The following is a 17,096-nucleotide window of genomic DNA, read 5'->3' as shown; positions in this document are numbered from 1 at the left end:
CTCCCCCCCGAAAAAAGACTGTTTTATCACTGACACTGTAAAATAGCTACTTCATGGTGATTAATAAAAAGCAAATTGACATTTACTCCATTTTATTACTGTTTTCTAATTTTCTACAGACAGTGCATTCTCTATTTCTGTTCCCATGGATATTTGTTAAAGATTAAATGTTAGCTTGTTACTAAGCAACAATTCTTTTGTTGTTGTTTTTTGTTTTTGAGACAGGGTCTCATGAAGCCCAGGGTAGTTTTACTCCTCCCATGAAAAAAGTGATTTCTAGTACCATGTATGTGGACTGGAAGGTACCATACATACCTAGAGGGAAGTCTTAACTTTGGGTTCCCGTGTATGGTGACACTTGCACTAGATATTTACTTTATAGGCATCTTGGAGGCTCCCCAAGATTATTATTAAAAAAATACCGATTCCTACCTAGAACAAGAAGTTTCTAGGCCAGGGTGGCTCCTGCAGTTTAGTATGAGTCTTATCTTCTTATACCTGAGCTGTCACTTGCAGAATAAACATTGTAGCTATAGAAGGTTATGAGGATTGCTAAGAGCATTGTTCTCCTGAGTAAGAAAGCTATCAATGTCTGATGGTGCCCCTGTTTGATGCTGTTTCTTGTTCAATATATTTCTATGAAAACTGGTTCAAGCTTATTTTCTAAAAATTACTACTAAATTCAAGAGAGATTCTTACTGGCTGGCCTGGAACTCATTTCACAGGCCAGGCCAGCCCCGGACTTGTGGCAGTCCTCCTGTCTCTGCCTCCTAAGTACTGGATTAAAGGCGTGTGCCACCACATGGCCTGGATGTCCATGGGATTCACACATGCAAGAAAAATCCTCTACCAGTCAGCAATACCCCTCAGCCCTGGAACCCAAGTGTATACACACACACACACGTATATATTTACAGAATGTCAGAGGTTAAGAATGTATACTTATAATCACATAATAGTACTGCCTAAATTTTAACCTGTATAGTTTACTGAAATAAATATCTAAACCATATATTCTGAGACATAGTTATTAATTCTATTTCCTTAATTTTATTAAGGCTATAGCTTCACATAACATTGGGCAGGTTTTATATAGCTACACAGGTATTTTGTGTGCCATTCTTAAATTTATTTATTTATTTATTTATTTTATGTGTATGAGTTTTTCGCTTGCATGTATTATCTGTGAACCATGTGCATATAATACTTGTGGAGGCTAGAAGAGGGCATTGGATCCCCTAAACCTGGGTCCTCTGGAAGACGTCTAATGGTGGCAATCTCTCCAGCCCTTTGTACAATATTCTTTAGGTTGCCTAAAGCAACTGTCTTGCTTGTCTCTGTTTGAATGCATCCATATGGTATGACATTAGATTCAAGAAGTGTACACAGAGAAGTGCAAACGTTAATTGATGGGAGCCATAAGCCTAAGTGACCCTTGACACACATGCTGCCATATTTGGGCTTCTCTCCTCTTTGCTTAGATCTAGGCCTTGCTTAAGTCTCCATAGCACCAGAACCTCTTCTCACAGATACCAGAACCTCCTCTCAGAAATCAGGTGAATGAGCTGCAGCTAAGCAATTAGGCAGTTAGACAAGGGTAGATAGATAACCTTCAGAGCAACATTTCCTGCTGGCCGGACAGCCCATTACTAAGTCCCTTCCTGCTCGCAACCCCCATTACTAAGTCCCTTCCTGCTCGCAACCCCATTACTGTCCCTTCCTGCTCTCAACCCCCTTTGCCTACCTATATATGCCTTGAAAGAAAAATAAAATTTTGGAGCTTGATCAGACGTCCTGTCTTGCTCTCATTCTTTGTGTCTCTTGTTCCTCTCATTCGCCGGCCCTCCCTTTAGGTCCCGTTGAAGACCCCGCTGGCCGGGGCAGTTAATGGTTATGAGAGTCCATCTTATCCCACTCTGAACGGTACCATGAAGAAAATGAGTGTCAACAACTGCCAGCAAGGAGGGAGGGGAGAACAGCCCTTCCCCACTGTCCCTGGGATGGGAACTGGTAAAGCCACCACGGAAATCAGTATGCAGGTTCTTCAAAACTGACAAGAGAACCACGGGATTGAGCTCCAGCACTCTAGCAGAGGACTAAGTCAGCACGCCACAGGCATACCTGCACAACCAGTTGGTGTTGCTGCACTCTTCATACAAGCCAGGAAATGGAGACAGCCTCCATGTACATCAATGGATAAAGAGAATGTGGTACACGCTGACCTAAACTAACATTTAAGGGGAGCTTGCACCGAGACTGAACCTAGGATAGCCTTGTTACATTAACAGGTAAGTGCAACTTCTTTCAGCATCTTTGAAAATAAATGGAGTTGTTTTTGTAGCTGTTATTGTTTTCTAATATCTAAGGATCTCAAGCTTTTAGAAGAGATATGTTTTATTTCTTTCTTTTACCACTGATTTCCTCTGTAAGGCTTGGCACATAGAAACCATGTTGAACTAAAGTACATAGTTATAAAAGTAGCTAATTTTGAATATGGGAGGGAGCAACAGCAACATAGAGAGTATAAAATTAGAAGCAAGCATCTCTTTGCTGCTAATCATGGTGCCAGTTAGACACAGGGTTATTAAACCTATCACTGCCCTATCAAAATGACAAGAACATTTGTTTGAGGTCAGTGATAGTTTTTAGGGATGTTTGGTACATTTGTACCTAGGAAGATCTGGAATACAGATTTAGCTTCCCATTAGCAGAATTAAAAAAAAAATCCAATTCTGTTCTTTTGCTTTGAGAGATACCCTTTCTAAAGACTTCAATACATTAAAAATAATGCTAATAAAAGGTTACTTTCAGAACAAAGAGTTTTTTTTTTTTTTTTTTTAAGTCCTATCACTCTTTAATAGTATAGTCCAAAGAAACTGCTAAAAATCTTGGTAGGATTTGATTCTGTAATTGAGTTTCTAGACTATTCATCCTTTCACAGTCCCAAAATGACTATAGAGCTCCTGGACATTTTAACAACCTAGGCAAGAGAGCAGTCAGGAAGGTTTTCAAGAGTTCTCAGAAAAAGATTGGTTATCATCTCCTTTCCAAGCGAGGCCTGACTAACATGTAGATCCATTTTGAATAGCATACCACTAGAGATGCTTCATTTGAGACCCAAACAAACCCTCATACCAAATCAAATCAAAAAAAGATTATTAACCCCCTCTGGTGATTAGAATTTACATAGAACTTTAGCAAGAAGACAGGCTAGCCACGGTATCTGTTTCATTCCCTTACTTCCTAGGATGGCTGGGCCAGCATTTCATAACAAGAGACACAAATCGCGTTTCCACAGCCTAAGTACGGTTTGCTGTCTACAGCTTGCAGGTAACATTTTTTTTTTTTAAATAAGAGCGAGGAAAGGACATTGGTTATAATATTTCATTCTAAAAATGGAAGGGGATAATTTCTTAATATGCAGTTTCCAGTTTTACCTTATCTTTTGTACCTAAACTATGCCAAGGCCAACTTATTATTTCTCTGAAATGAAGTCCCATTGTTGAGAACCATAATCTACAATGTTCCATTTATGACAGAAAACATGTCATAAGGGTTTTATCTTATAAGCTAGCTCTCCCCTTTATTTTATTTCTCTGATTATTTATTTACCTCATTCCCTGTTGACATGACAGCAACCACTGGAAACTTATTAACTTCCACCTCTGTGACACCCACAGTTGCAAGGAGACCGATCTCTGAAGGGCCCATATGGGTTCCTTTGGCCAAAACGCACTCCCCTCTTTTAATGTCATGGCCGATGGGTCTGAAAGTCAAAGCAGAACCATAAGCATTATGGCTAAGACTAACATTTTCTCAATTCAGAGGGAAACTTTAGTATCAGACAGAGGACATAATCAGGGGAGAAAGGAGTTAAAAAATGAGTCAGGAACTCAATAATAAAGAGATTCTAAAATTTCTAAGTTTCTAAAGTTCTATCACACTATAGAAGACAGAATAGGAATTATATTTATGATTGATAAAAGAACATGTTACATCTTATATTTTTCTTTTTATTGTATTATACTTAAAATTACCAATTCCAACTGGGAGAAGCATAGCTTTCTTACAAAGGGATGCTGGGCAAATTAGTATTGATAGAATTTATGTAAACACTTTCTAGTGTAACAAAAATAATTCAAACAATGCATAATATTTATTGTAGGAGAGAAACCTCATCTTTACATGCAAGGAACAGCAAATTATTACATTATTAAGGGTAGTTGAGGAGGGTGTTACTATAAGCTACTTGTATAAATATTCAATCATCTCTAATCCAATTTCTGGGTAATCTAGGAGTTGGAACTGAGTAATTTCGGATTGGTTAGAGGTAGAGTTAACTGTGGGGAAATGTACTTACAACTTTACTTTTTCTCATGTTGATTTTGATAATTTTCTTCATTTTTATTATTTTCATTTAAAAGGCAAGATAGACATGGGATATAAAATTCAGAAAATTCATTTTGCCTCTTGTTAAAGCTTGAGAAAAAATGGCTAGTTGACATAGCTGTGGGTTTATAATAGTCGCGTTCCCCTGAGTTCATGATGATGTAGAAACACAGTGGGCTGTACATGATGTATATCTGAACTTACCGGATATCTTGGCCTGGCCGAGCCTGCACCAGAATTCGCACTTCAAGTTCTTCAGTACCCTATAATTAGAGCAGGTCGTATAATTTTAAATAATAGTCTAATAGAATTTCTGATCAACAGGAATGAGCTTCTCAGGCACTTTAGCAGACAGGCCCAGAATATATACAAATACAGAGGAGCAGAAAACCATTTGTTAACTCTCCAAAAAAAAAAAAAAAAAAAAAAAAAAAAGTAGTGTGAACTTTTAAAGAGAGCTCTTGAAAAATTAGGTTTTGTGCCAACAAACACATAAATACTTTTTCCAATTTTCATTGATTTAAAAATACATCCTAGTTTCAGTGAAGGACTTATAGCATGTCAGTAGATTTCTGTAACCTCATGGTAACCATCAATTTTACACTCATGGGCTATAAGTAACACTGGGATACTAGAATTGTGTCTTGTTATCTCACAGTTGGAGGATGTGTGTGTTCTGGATTTCAATGCCTTTGCAGGCTTCACTCATGCTAATACATCTCTGCTTGGACAGTTTTGAAAGCAGGCAATGTGATCTTTATATCAAAAGTTGATTTTATACATGAGGGAAGATAGATCTCCAGAACAAGAAAGGTGGTCATCTCTTAGCCTGGCTGTATTTTACTATTTACTTAATCTATAAGAATATATATTATTTTATGCCGGGTGGTGGTGGCACAGGCCATTTATCCCAGTGATTGGGAGGCAGAGGCAGGTGGACCTCTGAGTTAGAGGCCAGCCTGGTTGGTCTATAGAGCAAATTCTATGACAGCTAGGGCTACACAGAGAAACCCTATCACACACACACACACAAAAAAAAAACAAAAAGAAAAAAAAAGTATATATTTTTTAAAATTTCTGCTTCAGAATATGATTCCACAAAATTACAGTCAATAAAACCGTAAAAAATTATAACTTTTCTAGTTTTTTTCATGACTAATATAGTTTGCTTTAAAAAATTATGTGTAGGAGTGCTTCACCTGCATGTATGTATATGTATGACATGTGGGCCTGGTGCTCATGTTCAGACCAGGGTGCTGGATGCCCTGAAACTGGAGTTAGAGACAAATGGGAGCCACCATGTGTGTGCTGGGAACCAAACTTTGAAAAGAAGGACTCTTAACCACTAATTATCTCCAGCTTGTACTGCCTATATTTCTGTCAACCTGACCTAAGCTAGGGTGACCTGGGAAGAGAAAAACCTCAATTGAGAAAACACCTCCACCTATAGGCAAGCTTGGGAGGCATTTTCTTAATTAATGATTAATGCAGGGGGGTCCAGTTTACTGTGGGTGGGGCTACCCCTGGGCATGTGGAGGAAACAGGCTGAGCAAGCCACGAGAAGCAAGTCAGCACACAATGTTCCTCCATGGCTTTTGCTTCAGTTCCTGTCTCCAGGTTCCTGCTTTGAGTGCTACCCTGGTACAGGAGGACTGTGACCTGTAAGCTGAAATAAATCCTTTTTTCTGCAAGCTGCTTCTGCATGGCGTTTATCACAGCAATAGTAACCTAACCAGGACAAGCCCCACTAGCCTGGTTTTAGTAATTATTATTAGTTTCATTGAGAAAATTTCCTATTTAGATCCTGTATATGTTCTTTATTTGAGACAATGCAGAGGGAATTGACAGAAATTCAACATTTCCAGGCTTCTATTTGATGGAACAGAATTTCTCTGAACAGAAAACCAGTGGTGAAAGGGACATTTGGTTTGAGAACTTGCCCAAATGTCCCCTGTTCAAGTCCTTTATATTAAACTCATATTCCAAGAGTACTTTCACACTTTATCAGAAGTTAGTTTCAATGGCAAGAAGATATGTCAACTGTTAATATCACTGTTCTTTTATTGTCCAGTAATTTGTTTGCATGTGAAAATTCTCATGTTAAGTATGGTTCAAATTCTACTGTAATAATAGCATAAAAGTCCCTCCATGTCAGAAGATTTTCATTCTTTAAGGCAGTTTATTTACCGGAGACCTACCTACATATTACAACGTAAGATCCCCAAACCAAAATCACAACATTAACACACCCTAAACCCCAGGTTAATCTTATGAACCCTGAAGAAACGGAGTATGACTTGGAATACTGCCACAGGAACCTGGGAGTGACATACATCATCTGATTCCCTGATAAGTTCAGTATCTTCCACTTGCACTACTGCATCAGCACCGCAGGGGATTGGAGCACCTGTTGTAACCCGCATCACTTGTCCAGGCATTACTGTCTGCGTTGGCTGCAAGTGCAAACATAAAAGAGAGTTGGTTATGTAGCTACCGCACAGGAAAATCTTCAGGGGATATATCCTTTTTAAGAAACAAACAATGACAAGTCTTTTAGGTTTTCTTGTTTTGTTTTTGTTTTTCAAGACAGGGTTTTCTCTGTGTAGTCCTGGTTTCCTGGATCTCACTCTGTAGGCCAGCACAGCTTCAAACTCAGAGATCATCGGGCTTCTGTCTCCTGAGTGCTGGGATTAGAGGCGTTTGCCACCACTGCCCAGATGAAAAATACCACAATTTTATCACTTAGGGCCATACCCACAATGCAGCTACTCACAAACAGCTGCACTCACACCCAAGAGTCTGCAACTTGATGTAAGCTGACTTTATTTGTCTTTAAGGTACTCTCTTGGAGGCCCGTTTTGAAGAACTGACACTTATATTTGCCACTATTGCTTTTCATTCAAATAATATGAACTGTGCCAAGGTAAACTTAATTCACAGTCTGTCAGAAAAAATTCTAAGTCATCGAAGATTACGAATGACAAACGTGAAAACCCATCATTTAGGTAATTTGCTGAAGTTCTGTTGTTTGACAAATATGGTACTTCATGAAGTAAAGTTTTTGGTCAAATAAAGGCGGTCAGGAAAGCCATTTTAATTATTTGTCTTGAATAATTTCCTAAAACATAGTTTTTCATTTATCAGTTAATAAAAGTCTAATATGTGGACTTAAATCACCTAAAAACACCCCAAACATCCCAGTGTTTGTAATAATCTGGACTAAACATTGTTTTGAAATTTAAAAATGAAATTTTAATGTCTTAAGTTTAAATTACATCTATTTATTTTACATATGTGCGTCCACCACAACACATGTGTAGAAATAAGAGAACAATTTGTGAGGTTGGTTCCATTGCTTAAATTCGTGTACAGAAAGTGTGTGTAGGATAGGACCTGCCTGGAAAATCTTCCAGAATGGACAAAGTATGTATCTGCCTGAACCATCTGATAGGTTACATAGGCTTCAAGAGAGTTACTTTGTCAGAGGTCATGATTAAGGACAGAATAGAAGCAAAGAATGCTTTAAACTACCCCTATAAGAAAATCCCGAGACAATAGTGAAAAATGTTTAAGAATATTTTAGTTTTATTTATTTCATGTATGTGAGTTTTGCCTGTATGTATGTATGTACATACATATGTATGTTCATCATGAGCAGGCCTATTGCCCCCAAAGGGCAGAAGAGGGCATCTGATGCCCTGGAATTAGAATTACAGCTGGTTGTAAGCCTCCCTGTGGGTGCAGGGAACTCTGCCTGGGTATTCTGTAAGAGGAGCAAGTGCTGAGCAGTCTCTCTAGTCCCATGTCATGTGCTTCTTCACACACACACACACACACACACACACACACACACACACACACACACACAAGGTATATATGAATCTTAGACAATGGTTTAAGGAAAACTATCCCATTATCAGTAGTATAAAGTACTTTTATAATAAGATAAATAAGTTATAGTAAGAACATGTTTCAATGTTCTATATAAGACTTTATAGTAAGAAAAGCCTTAAAGTCTTTCTATACTATTGATTAAAAAGTACTGCAAAGTAGCTAATAATCTCTGAACTCCTAAATTCACTCTAGGTAAACTATTCAATTTATTATATATTGTAGAATTTAAGTTCTACAGAGACAAACGTTTATTTCCTTTTAAAAGGCTTGCCTCTGCAGATCACACCATTGTTGTGTAAGCTCTGCTCTGCCCAGAATGCTGACATAGCTCTATGGACTATTAAAATCTGGTTCCCATCACTTCGGCTTCTGGATAAGGATTAGCCAGTGGAGAAGGAACACAAGAGATTAGAAGGGAGGAGGGAGGAGGAGCAGGGCTGTCATTCCCTTCCTTTTGCTGCAGTTTGGTGGTGGTTAGGACATCTTCACTAACCGAAGGCCATGGCTCCTTGGGGATCCTGCACCAGAGCTATGGACCTCTCCAAGTTGAGGTACTACTGTCTCCTTTTTCTCCTTTCAACATGGAGGTAGTGATGGAATGTCACTGTAGCTAGTTTCTTGGTTTCTTACATCCTTCTGTGGTTCCTCTTAGCTCTGTCCATATTTTGGAAACAGTCCCACATTTGTCTTTATAACCTCTCCTTTTCCAGGTATATTCTCTATTATCTCAAGGCTTGGGAAGTGGTTGGCATACAGTTGGCAGTCTAATAAATATTTCTAGAACAGAGAAATGAATATGTATTATCTCATTACTACAAGAATTTCATGAAGTATGCATTGTTTATTGGTGTATACCTCTAGTGTTCTCCCTATCATTAGAGAAAGAGATGTGTGGTAAGATCTAGCACAAGTTACATGCTATAAACCTTTTTACTCTGCTAATTTCAATAAAAGGCATTCTAGTATTGTTCAGAATTGTTACATATTCACTTAAGTTTAGACCAAAATAATACATGGGATTTAAAGTAAAAAGTTAGGGCTACTGTCTTTTAAAAGCTACGCCTTTCAATTGCAGATACCACTTTTAATCTGGGGCATCTTTTTTTTTTAATTAATTCTTTGAGAATTTTGTACAGTATGTTTTGATCCTATTCATACTCTTCCCCCATAAGTCTTCCCACATCCATCCCCAACTTTCTACCCATCAAACCTGATTTCACCCTCCCCATCGAATACAGTCTGTGTTACCTGACTGAATACTCAGGCTATGGGAGTCTGCCCTGAGTATGGCTGATATATCAGGATCACACCATTGATGAAAACTGACTTTACTCTCCCTCTTCAAGCAGCATTCAGATGCCAACAGCTCTTCAGCTAGGGGTGGGGCTTCACGCCCCCCACCCAACCCTGCTCCATGTTGGGATTTTTGTTTGGCCTGACCTTGAGCAGGTATTTTTCATGTTGTCATAACTGCTGTGAGTTCTTACATGCCTTGTGGGGTCTGGAAGAAGATGCTGTTTCCCAGGTTCTCCACTACCTCTGACTCTTATTATCTTTCCACCCTCTTCTGTCTAGATGCCAGAGATTTGAGGAGAGGAGTGTGATACAGGAATTATCAGAGACATATCTTAGTGATCATTTCATAGCGTATTTGTTTTTGATAAAAAAAATGTTTTCATGTGAGATATGTGTTTTTGTAAGAGGGGTTAGTGCCCAAACTATCTTCTGGGCCTGTGGAACAGATATTTCAAATAGGTCTACAGAGAATTCTTTGCTAAAAAATTTACATTAGAAAGTCAATTCTAATACAAATTACAGGGCTATTGCTTCTCTTAAAGTTTATTATCTTATTCTATGTGTATGGGTATTTTGCTTGCAAAGGCCAGAAGGCAGATAGATATCCTAGAATTGGAGGTACGGTGGAAAACTGCTGTCTGGGTACTGGGAATCAAATCTAGGTCCTTTGGAAGAGCAGACAGTGCTCTTAACCTTTGAGCCATCTCTCCAGCCTAGGCTACTGAATCTGAAGCTGAGCTGTGCTAACCTCAGTTTACTTGGACTCTGTATACTACACTAGTAAACTTACTTCAAGTGCTATTGCGATTGAATCTCTAATTTTCTTTATTATTATTATTATTGTGTGTGTATGATGCGCATGTGTGTGAACCAGGGAAGAAGTAGATGTTATAGGACAATTTTCAGGAGTTGGTTCTTTCTTTTGTTGTAGATTCTCGAGATCAAACTCAAGTTTGTTATGCTTGTGTGACAAGTGTTGTTACCAGCTAAGCCATCTGGGTGGCCCTCTAATTTTCTCTATTTTTGGCTTAAATGACCCATATATAAATATATATACACACATATATACATAAATAAAGTGATATATATATATATATATATATATATATATATATATATATAAATAAATAAATTTATTTGTTTTTTGAGACAAAGTTTGTATACTCCTGGATGTCCTGGAACTCACTCAGTAGACCAGGCTGGGCTCAAACTCACAGAGATCCACCTGTCTCTTCCTCCCAAGTGCTGGGACTAAAGGTGTGTGCCATCACTGCCTGGCTAATTCAAGATATTTTAATGTGGTTATTAAATAATTTTTAAAATATTTTTTATTTTCCTGATTTTTTTTTATTTAAAATATTGTTGTATTGCCTAGGCTAACCTAGATCTCACAATCCTCCTATACAATATTGGTGAATGTTGGGACTGTAGTAGTGTCACCAGCCCTGGCAAAAATTTGGCTGTTTTCTAAGATCATAAATTCTAAATGGTAGGAAAAAGATTCTTACCAGCTTACATTATATTAAACCCCATATTAAAGATATTACTGGATATATAAAAACTTATGTATCTACTTAGATCAAACAATACGAATGCCATGTTTAGAAATCAATTACAAAGGTACATTCTAGTGATATATGACATATTTCCTTTAGTCTGTAAAGGTGAGCAGGTATTCTTTCTTATTAAATTGAAATTTCCTATGTGCTTCACATACATATATACAGTAAAAACAGTTAAAATCTTGGCTTTTTATTTTTTGGAGGTACTAAGTCTTATTCTTTGGGAATCTAATGACAATATTTTATAATAACATATTTTCTCTGAAAGCATCCAATGCTAATTGTAAGGACTGAACTATTAGTGATTTAAGGTTACATATTTTAAAGCACTAAAAAGTGATTTTATAAATCACTGCCCTTGTGTATACAATGGCACCTCAATGCTCAATTGTAACCTGTGAGTGAGCAATGCAGTTCTTGCAAGATATCTGAGATTGCTCTAAGTATATGTTGTAGAATATTATTTTAAGGTGTGTTACTTTTGTTTATGTTACATTTGTTTAACTCTGTGAAGTGTGTCACTGTGCCTGTCTAAAATGCCTGATGGTCTAATAAAGAGCTGAACAGCCAATAGCAAGGTAGGAGAAAGGTTAGGCAGGGCTGGCAGGCAGGGAGAATAAATAGAAGGAGAAATCTGGGAGGAGGAAAAACAGAAGTAGCCAGAGAAGGAGGAGGACACCATAGGTTAGTCACTCAGCTACACAGCCAGACACAGAGTAAGAGTGAAAGTAAGATTACAGAAATAAGAAAAGGGAAAAGCCCAGAGGCAAAAGGTAGAAGGGATAATTTAACGTTAAGAAAAGCAGGTTAGAAACAAGTGAAGTTAAGGTTGGGCATTTATAAGTAATATTAAGCCTCCACGTGTGATTTATTTGGGAGCTGGATGGTGGGCCCCCAAAAGAGAAAAAAACAACCAACAACAGTATGTATAACACATATTATAGATAAAGAATGATATTCTGAAGAAAAAGCTGCTTCCATGGACTAGTTTGAACTTATCCCATCAAGCCTTCTATGAGAACTTAAAAACTGAAGTTTCACCGTTCTTTTTATGTTCCTAGTTCTCTAGTTTAGTTAGAAGTAACTTACAAATAGGGTATGAGAAGTTTAGAGACCCTTAATGTGCTATGTTGTGGCTAACATAAACCATCTGTAGTTCTCTGAGTAGTTTATGGAATTTTTGTTGTTCTTTTAAGGCAGAGTTTCAATACCTACCTACCTACCTACCTACCTACCTACCTACTTACCTACCTACCTACCTACCTATTAATCTATCTATCTATCTATCTATCTATCTATCTATCTATCTATCTGTCTGTCTGTCTGTCTGTCTGTCTGTCTGTCTGTCTGTCTGTCTGTCTGTCTGTCTGTCTGTCTATCTGTCTATCCGTCCATCCGTCCATCCGTCCATCCATCCATCCACCCACCCACCCATCCATCCCTGGCTGACCTGGAATTTATTATGCTACCCAGGTTGACTTTGAACTTGCAGTGACACTCCAAGTTGCTGCAATTACAGGCATCAACTGCCAGGCCAGGCACATTTGGATTTTTGACCTATACTGCTCTCTGCCTAGAGTGTTCCAATATTATCCTCCTAAGCATCTACTGTTGAAATGTTCAGTTCTCTTCTGCACTCCAACATGTTTGACTGACACCATTATTTCAATAACTAATATACTGTATGATATTTAGTTGTTTATGCTGACTCCTTAAGAGAAGAAATTATGTCTTAATGTAAGTTACATGCCAGAATTTAACACCTGCTAATCATGTCAGTGCGCTGAATAAAGGAATGCTGAATAGACTCAATTAGAGGTCAGACAAGTATTTCTTGAACATTCATTTTGTGGCTTTACTATAAAAATGGATGCTTTTTACATTCACATCAGATGGAAATATGTGCTAAGTGATCAAATAAAGTAAAAAAAAAAAAAGTCAAAGGGAGTCACTGGGTAAAGTGTTTAACGTGCAAATGCGAGGACCCGAGTTTGAAATCCCAGGACCCATGAAAAAGCAAGCATAGTAGCATGTACCTGTAATCCCAGTGCTCCATGGTAAGATGGGAAATGAGTATAAGAAAATTCCCAGAGGCTCAAAGGCTGAATATCCTTGCACACACAGCAGTGAGTAACAAAGAAACTGTTTCAAACAAGGTGGGGATTGACATCTGAGGTTGTCTTCTGACTTGACTGTGTACTGAGGCATCATGTAAGTACCCCCCCCCCCCCCTCTCTCTCTCTCTCTCTCTCTCTCTCTCTCTCTCACACACACACACACACACACACACCAGGCCTACCTAATTTTTCCCTAAGTAGTATGTGAAAATAAAATAGCAATAAATAATTAAAAAATGTGTTAGTTTTGGTAAAAACTATTGCCATGTCCTTTTCTTTCTTGGTTTATCATGCACTTTTGTACGTACCTAAAATAGATAGGGGTCAAGGTAAAAGTAGAGGGATGATGCCAACAGTAGCCACTCTGGCTTCTTTACTTAAACATAGAGGTACATGCAGTTCCAGCCAGAAAAATCAAAATTTGTGGGAAGAATCACTCAATCATAGGGCTAGAGATTATCTACAAGGTATTCCTGGGAGGATGTAACAAAACTATTATTATACCACACATTGATAGATGGAGGGTTCTTTAACTAATGTTGGTTTTGTTGTTGTTCACATGGGACCTTTCTTTTATCCCTTTGATAGTCTTCTGACTAATCCTTCTTTAAGACTTCCACAATGCTGATATTGGAAACTTGGAATTGGATGCCCAAAGTCTGTGAAGCAGAAATGTGCAGTGTGTTTCAGGCTTATGAATCTCACCTGTTCACCAGCTTGGGATTCCCCAATGATGAAACGATCTCCTGGACCATCAGCAGCTGTGAGATGGAACAGAGCCAAGAATAAATATCAGCATGGACTTAAAGCAAGGAACAAGAATCTAGTATTGAGATTCTAAGATTTCATTAAAATTATGTTCAGGAAAGTAGAATGTATTTCTGATTTCCTAAAGTAGATAATGTCCTTTTGACTACTAGTTTGATCTTTGGTATCCAATAGATTCCAAGTATCAGCAGAAGTGGATCTATTTGCGCCCTTCCTTGACATCACTGGAGATGGTCTTCATGAGATGCCATCCTTTCCATACTTGTGCTTTCTAACATGATGTTCATTTGGCTTATTCTTTCAAATGGCATAACTGACCCATGTACTTGTAATAATAAGTGCACAGTCACAGATATATGAACACATCACTTCACATATTCAAACTTCTCCAATTTTTTCTAATTTTTTTTTAACTTCTTAACATTTTCTTATTTATTTAAAATAAAATCAGAAAATCAATGGATTAGAAATAATGCTGTTTATGAGCTGGAATAAACAAGCTTTACTGCATCATATTATCCACTTAGTATTTTTAGTGCTGGAACTAGGGCCTTGCCATGCCAGGCAAGTGCTCTAACACTGAGTTACACTCCCATTTCTGGCTACTTATTTTCATTTTTAGGAATGAAAAGTATTTAGTAAAAAAAATGTTTTTTTGAGACAGGATCTCATTGTATGGCCCTATATGGGTGGGGGTGTGCTATGCAGATCAGGCTGGGCTTGAGTTTGAGGCAGCTCTCCTCCATCTGCCTTCCGCTTACTGGAATTATAGACATGTACCACATGTGCCAGGTAAAATTACTTCAAAAATCTTTTGAGCATATATGTGCATTTGTGTGTGCAAATGCAAGCACAAGTGTAGTATAGTGCAAATGTGGATCTCAGAGGACAGACAACCTTTCCTACTCCCTTATTTAAGACAATGTCTCTGTCATTTTCTGGCTATATATGGTGGACTAGCTGGTCCTTGAACTTCTGTTTCCTCCTTCCATTCCCCTGTAGAAGCTTTGGGATTATAGACACTCATGCTTGATTCTGAGGATATGAGCTCAGGTTCTCAAGCTTACTTGGCAAGCATGTTTACCTACTGAGCTTTTATCCCCAGCTCTTAAAGCCATTTATCTCAAATTTGAAAAAAAAAATCCCAGAATTGGGACTTAAACAAGACAAAACAAAATAAACTTTTCAGCTGGGCATTGGTGGCACACACCTTTAGTCCCAGCACTTGGGAGGCAGAGGCAGGCGGATTTCTGTGATTTTGAGGTCAGCCTGGTCTACAGAGTGAGTTCCAGGACAGCCAGGGATACACAGAAACCCTGTCTCAGTCATTTGGCTTGATCTGTTTGGGAGGCAGCGGTGCGTTGGTGCCGGGTCCTGGGCTCGTTGCATGAGTTGGCTGTTTGAAACCTGGGACTTATGCAGGGACGCTTGGCTCGGTCTGGGAGGGGGGGACTGGACCTGCCTGGACTGAGTCTACCAGGTTGACCCCGGTCCTCGGGGGGAGACCTTGATCTGGAGGAGGTGGGAATGGGGGGTGGGCTGGGGGGAGGGGGAGGGGGCGAGAGGGGGAGAACAGGGGAATCTGTGGCTATTATGTTGAACTGAATGGTGTTGTAAAAAAAAAAAAAAAAAGAAACCCTGTCTCAAAAAACCAAAACCAACCAAACAAACAAACAACTTTTCTTGTTTAGTCTCATCCATTCCTTTTCTAGTGCCTGATACATATAGTAAAGCAATGACTGGGGGAAAAATTCCTAAAGAATAGTATGTTTTCCTGATATATTACTTGGGTTTCAGATCAATACTACTGGCAATGCAAAGCATATCTAATGAGTTTTAGGATCACTAATGTTATTTCCATGTCATTGATATGGCAAGGGGGGTTGAGACCTATATATGGAAAAGATAACACATTATATATGAATAGTTAATTATATTGGCAATAACAGTGACAACTAAACATCTTTCATTTTAAAGGAGAACTATGGACTCATTTTATTCTTTCCTTCCTTCTCTCCGTTTTGCCCATCCTTTGTAAGAGCTGCCTTTGCAGTACAAGCTGTCCTGTAATTCAGCATGTAGCCCACAGTTCTTGAACTTGCACTGATCCCGTCTCCACCTTCAAAGAGTTAGGATTACAATCATGTATTATCATGCTTAGCTGTTTCTTAAGAACAAGGCAGTATTTCTTTTTCTAAAGGCTTACATAAAATATTGTTTATGAGTTACTTTTTTTTCCACAGTTGACTTTGTTACTTTGATGTCCCTGCAAGGGACAAAAATTAATACTGGATCCCTTTTATTAGTACATGTTGTGTCTTGTTCTTTATAAATATTATCTCAGTGAATAAATTCTTGAAGTTTTGTATTTTTTGGAAACCTATCATACTAAATTAGAAAAGTTTTCCTGAAATGCTATTTTTATAATGCCACTTTTATAGGTTCATTAAAAAAAAAAAAACAAAAAACCTTTCAACACTAGGCGATTCAGGAGATTTGAAGGCAAATGGATAGAACTAGAAAAAAATCATTCTGAGTGAGGTAACCCAGACCAAGAAAGTCAGACATGGCATGTACTCACACTTAACTGGATATTAGCTGTAAAATAAGGATAACCATGCTCCAATCCACAGACGCAGAGAGGCTAGGTAACAAAGAGGGTTCATGGGGGGGGAGGGAGGGACACCCAGATCTCCCTCAGAAGGGGAAATGGAAGAGATTTGGTGAGTAGACTGAGGGCAGGTGAGGATAGGAACTTGAGGGATCAGGTTGAGGGGTAGACAGAGGGAGAGAGTATTAAAAGTGGGGGCATTTTGGGGTCAGGTAGAAACCCGGCAGAAGGGAATTTCCAAGGATGACCCCAACTAAGATTCCTAGCAATAGTGGATATGTAGTGTGAACTGGTCATCTCTTGTGACTAGGCAAGACTTCAAGTGGAGGGAGTGGGAAACCAACTCCCTTTGACCTATAATCTGTCCTGCTATAAGATATGCTCGGATAAGGGTGGCCTAGAGATGGAGGGAGTGGCCAACCAATGACTGGTCTAGCCTAAAACCCATGCCACCCCTGA

The 17,096-nt window shown here is 38.5% G+C and overlaps 1 protein-coding gene across 13 annotated transcripts in view; it reads right to left on the bottom strand.

Moving 5' to 3' along the window:
* Gphn (gephyrin) overlaps positions 1-17,096 on the bottom strand; it is a 400,632-nt gene that overhangs the window by 53,359 nt on the left and 330,177 nt on the right. For all 13 annotated transcript variants that reach the window (XM_076551603.1, XM_076551612.1, XM_076551606.1 and 10 more), the window contains 4 exons: positions 13,964-14,019; positions 6,723-6,842; positions 4,594-4,652; positions 3,613-3,766 (listed from right to left, as the gene is read on the bottom strand). In XM_076551603.1, coding sequence (XP_076407718.1) covers positions 3,613-3,766; positions 4,594-4,652; positions 6,723-6,842; positions 13,964-14,019 — 389 coding nt within the window. The remainder of the gene's footprint in view (positions 1-3,612; positions 3,767-4,593; positions 4,653-6,722; positions 6,843-13,963; positions 14,020-17,096) is intronic.

This window comes from Peromyscus maniculatus, chromosome 14 (assembly GCF_049852395.1).
Source record: "Peromyscus maniculatus bairdii isolate BWxNUB_F1_BW_parent chromosome 14, HU_Pman_BW_mat_3.1, whole genome shotgun sequence".
Lineage (NCBI taxonomy): Eukaryota > Metazoa > Chordata > Mammalia > Rodentia > Cricetidae > Peromyscus > Peromyscus maniculatus.
Note: the sequence above shows the minus strand (reverse complement) of the source record. Positions and strands in the feature narration are given on the sequence as shown.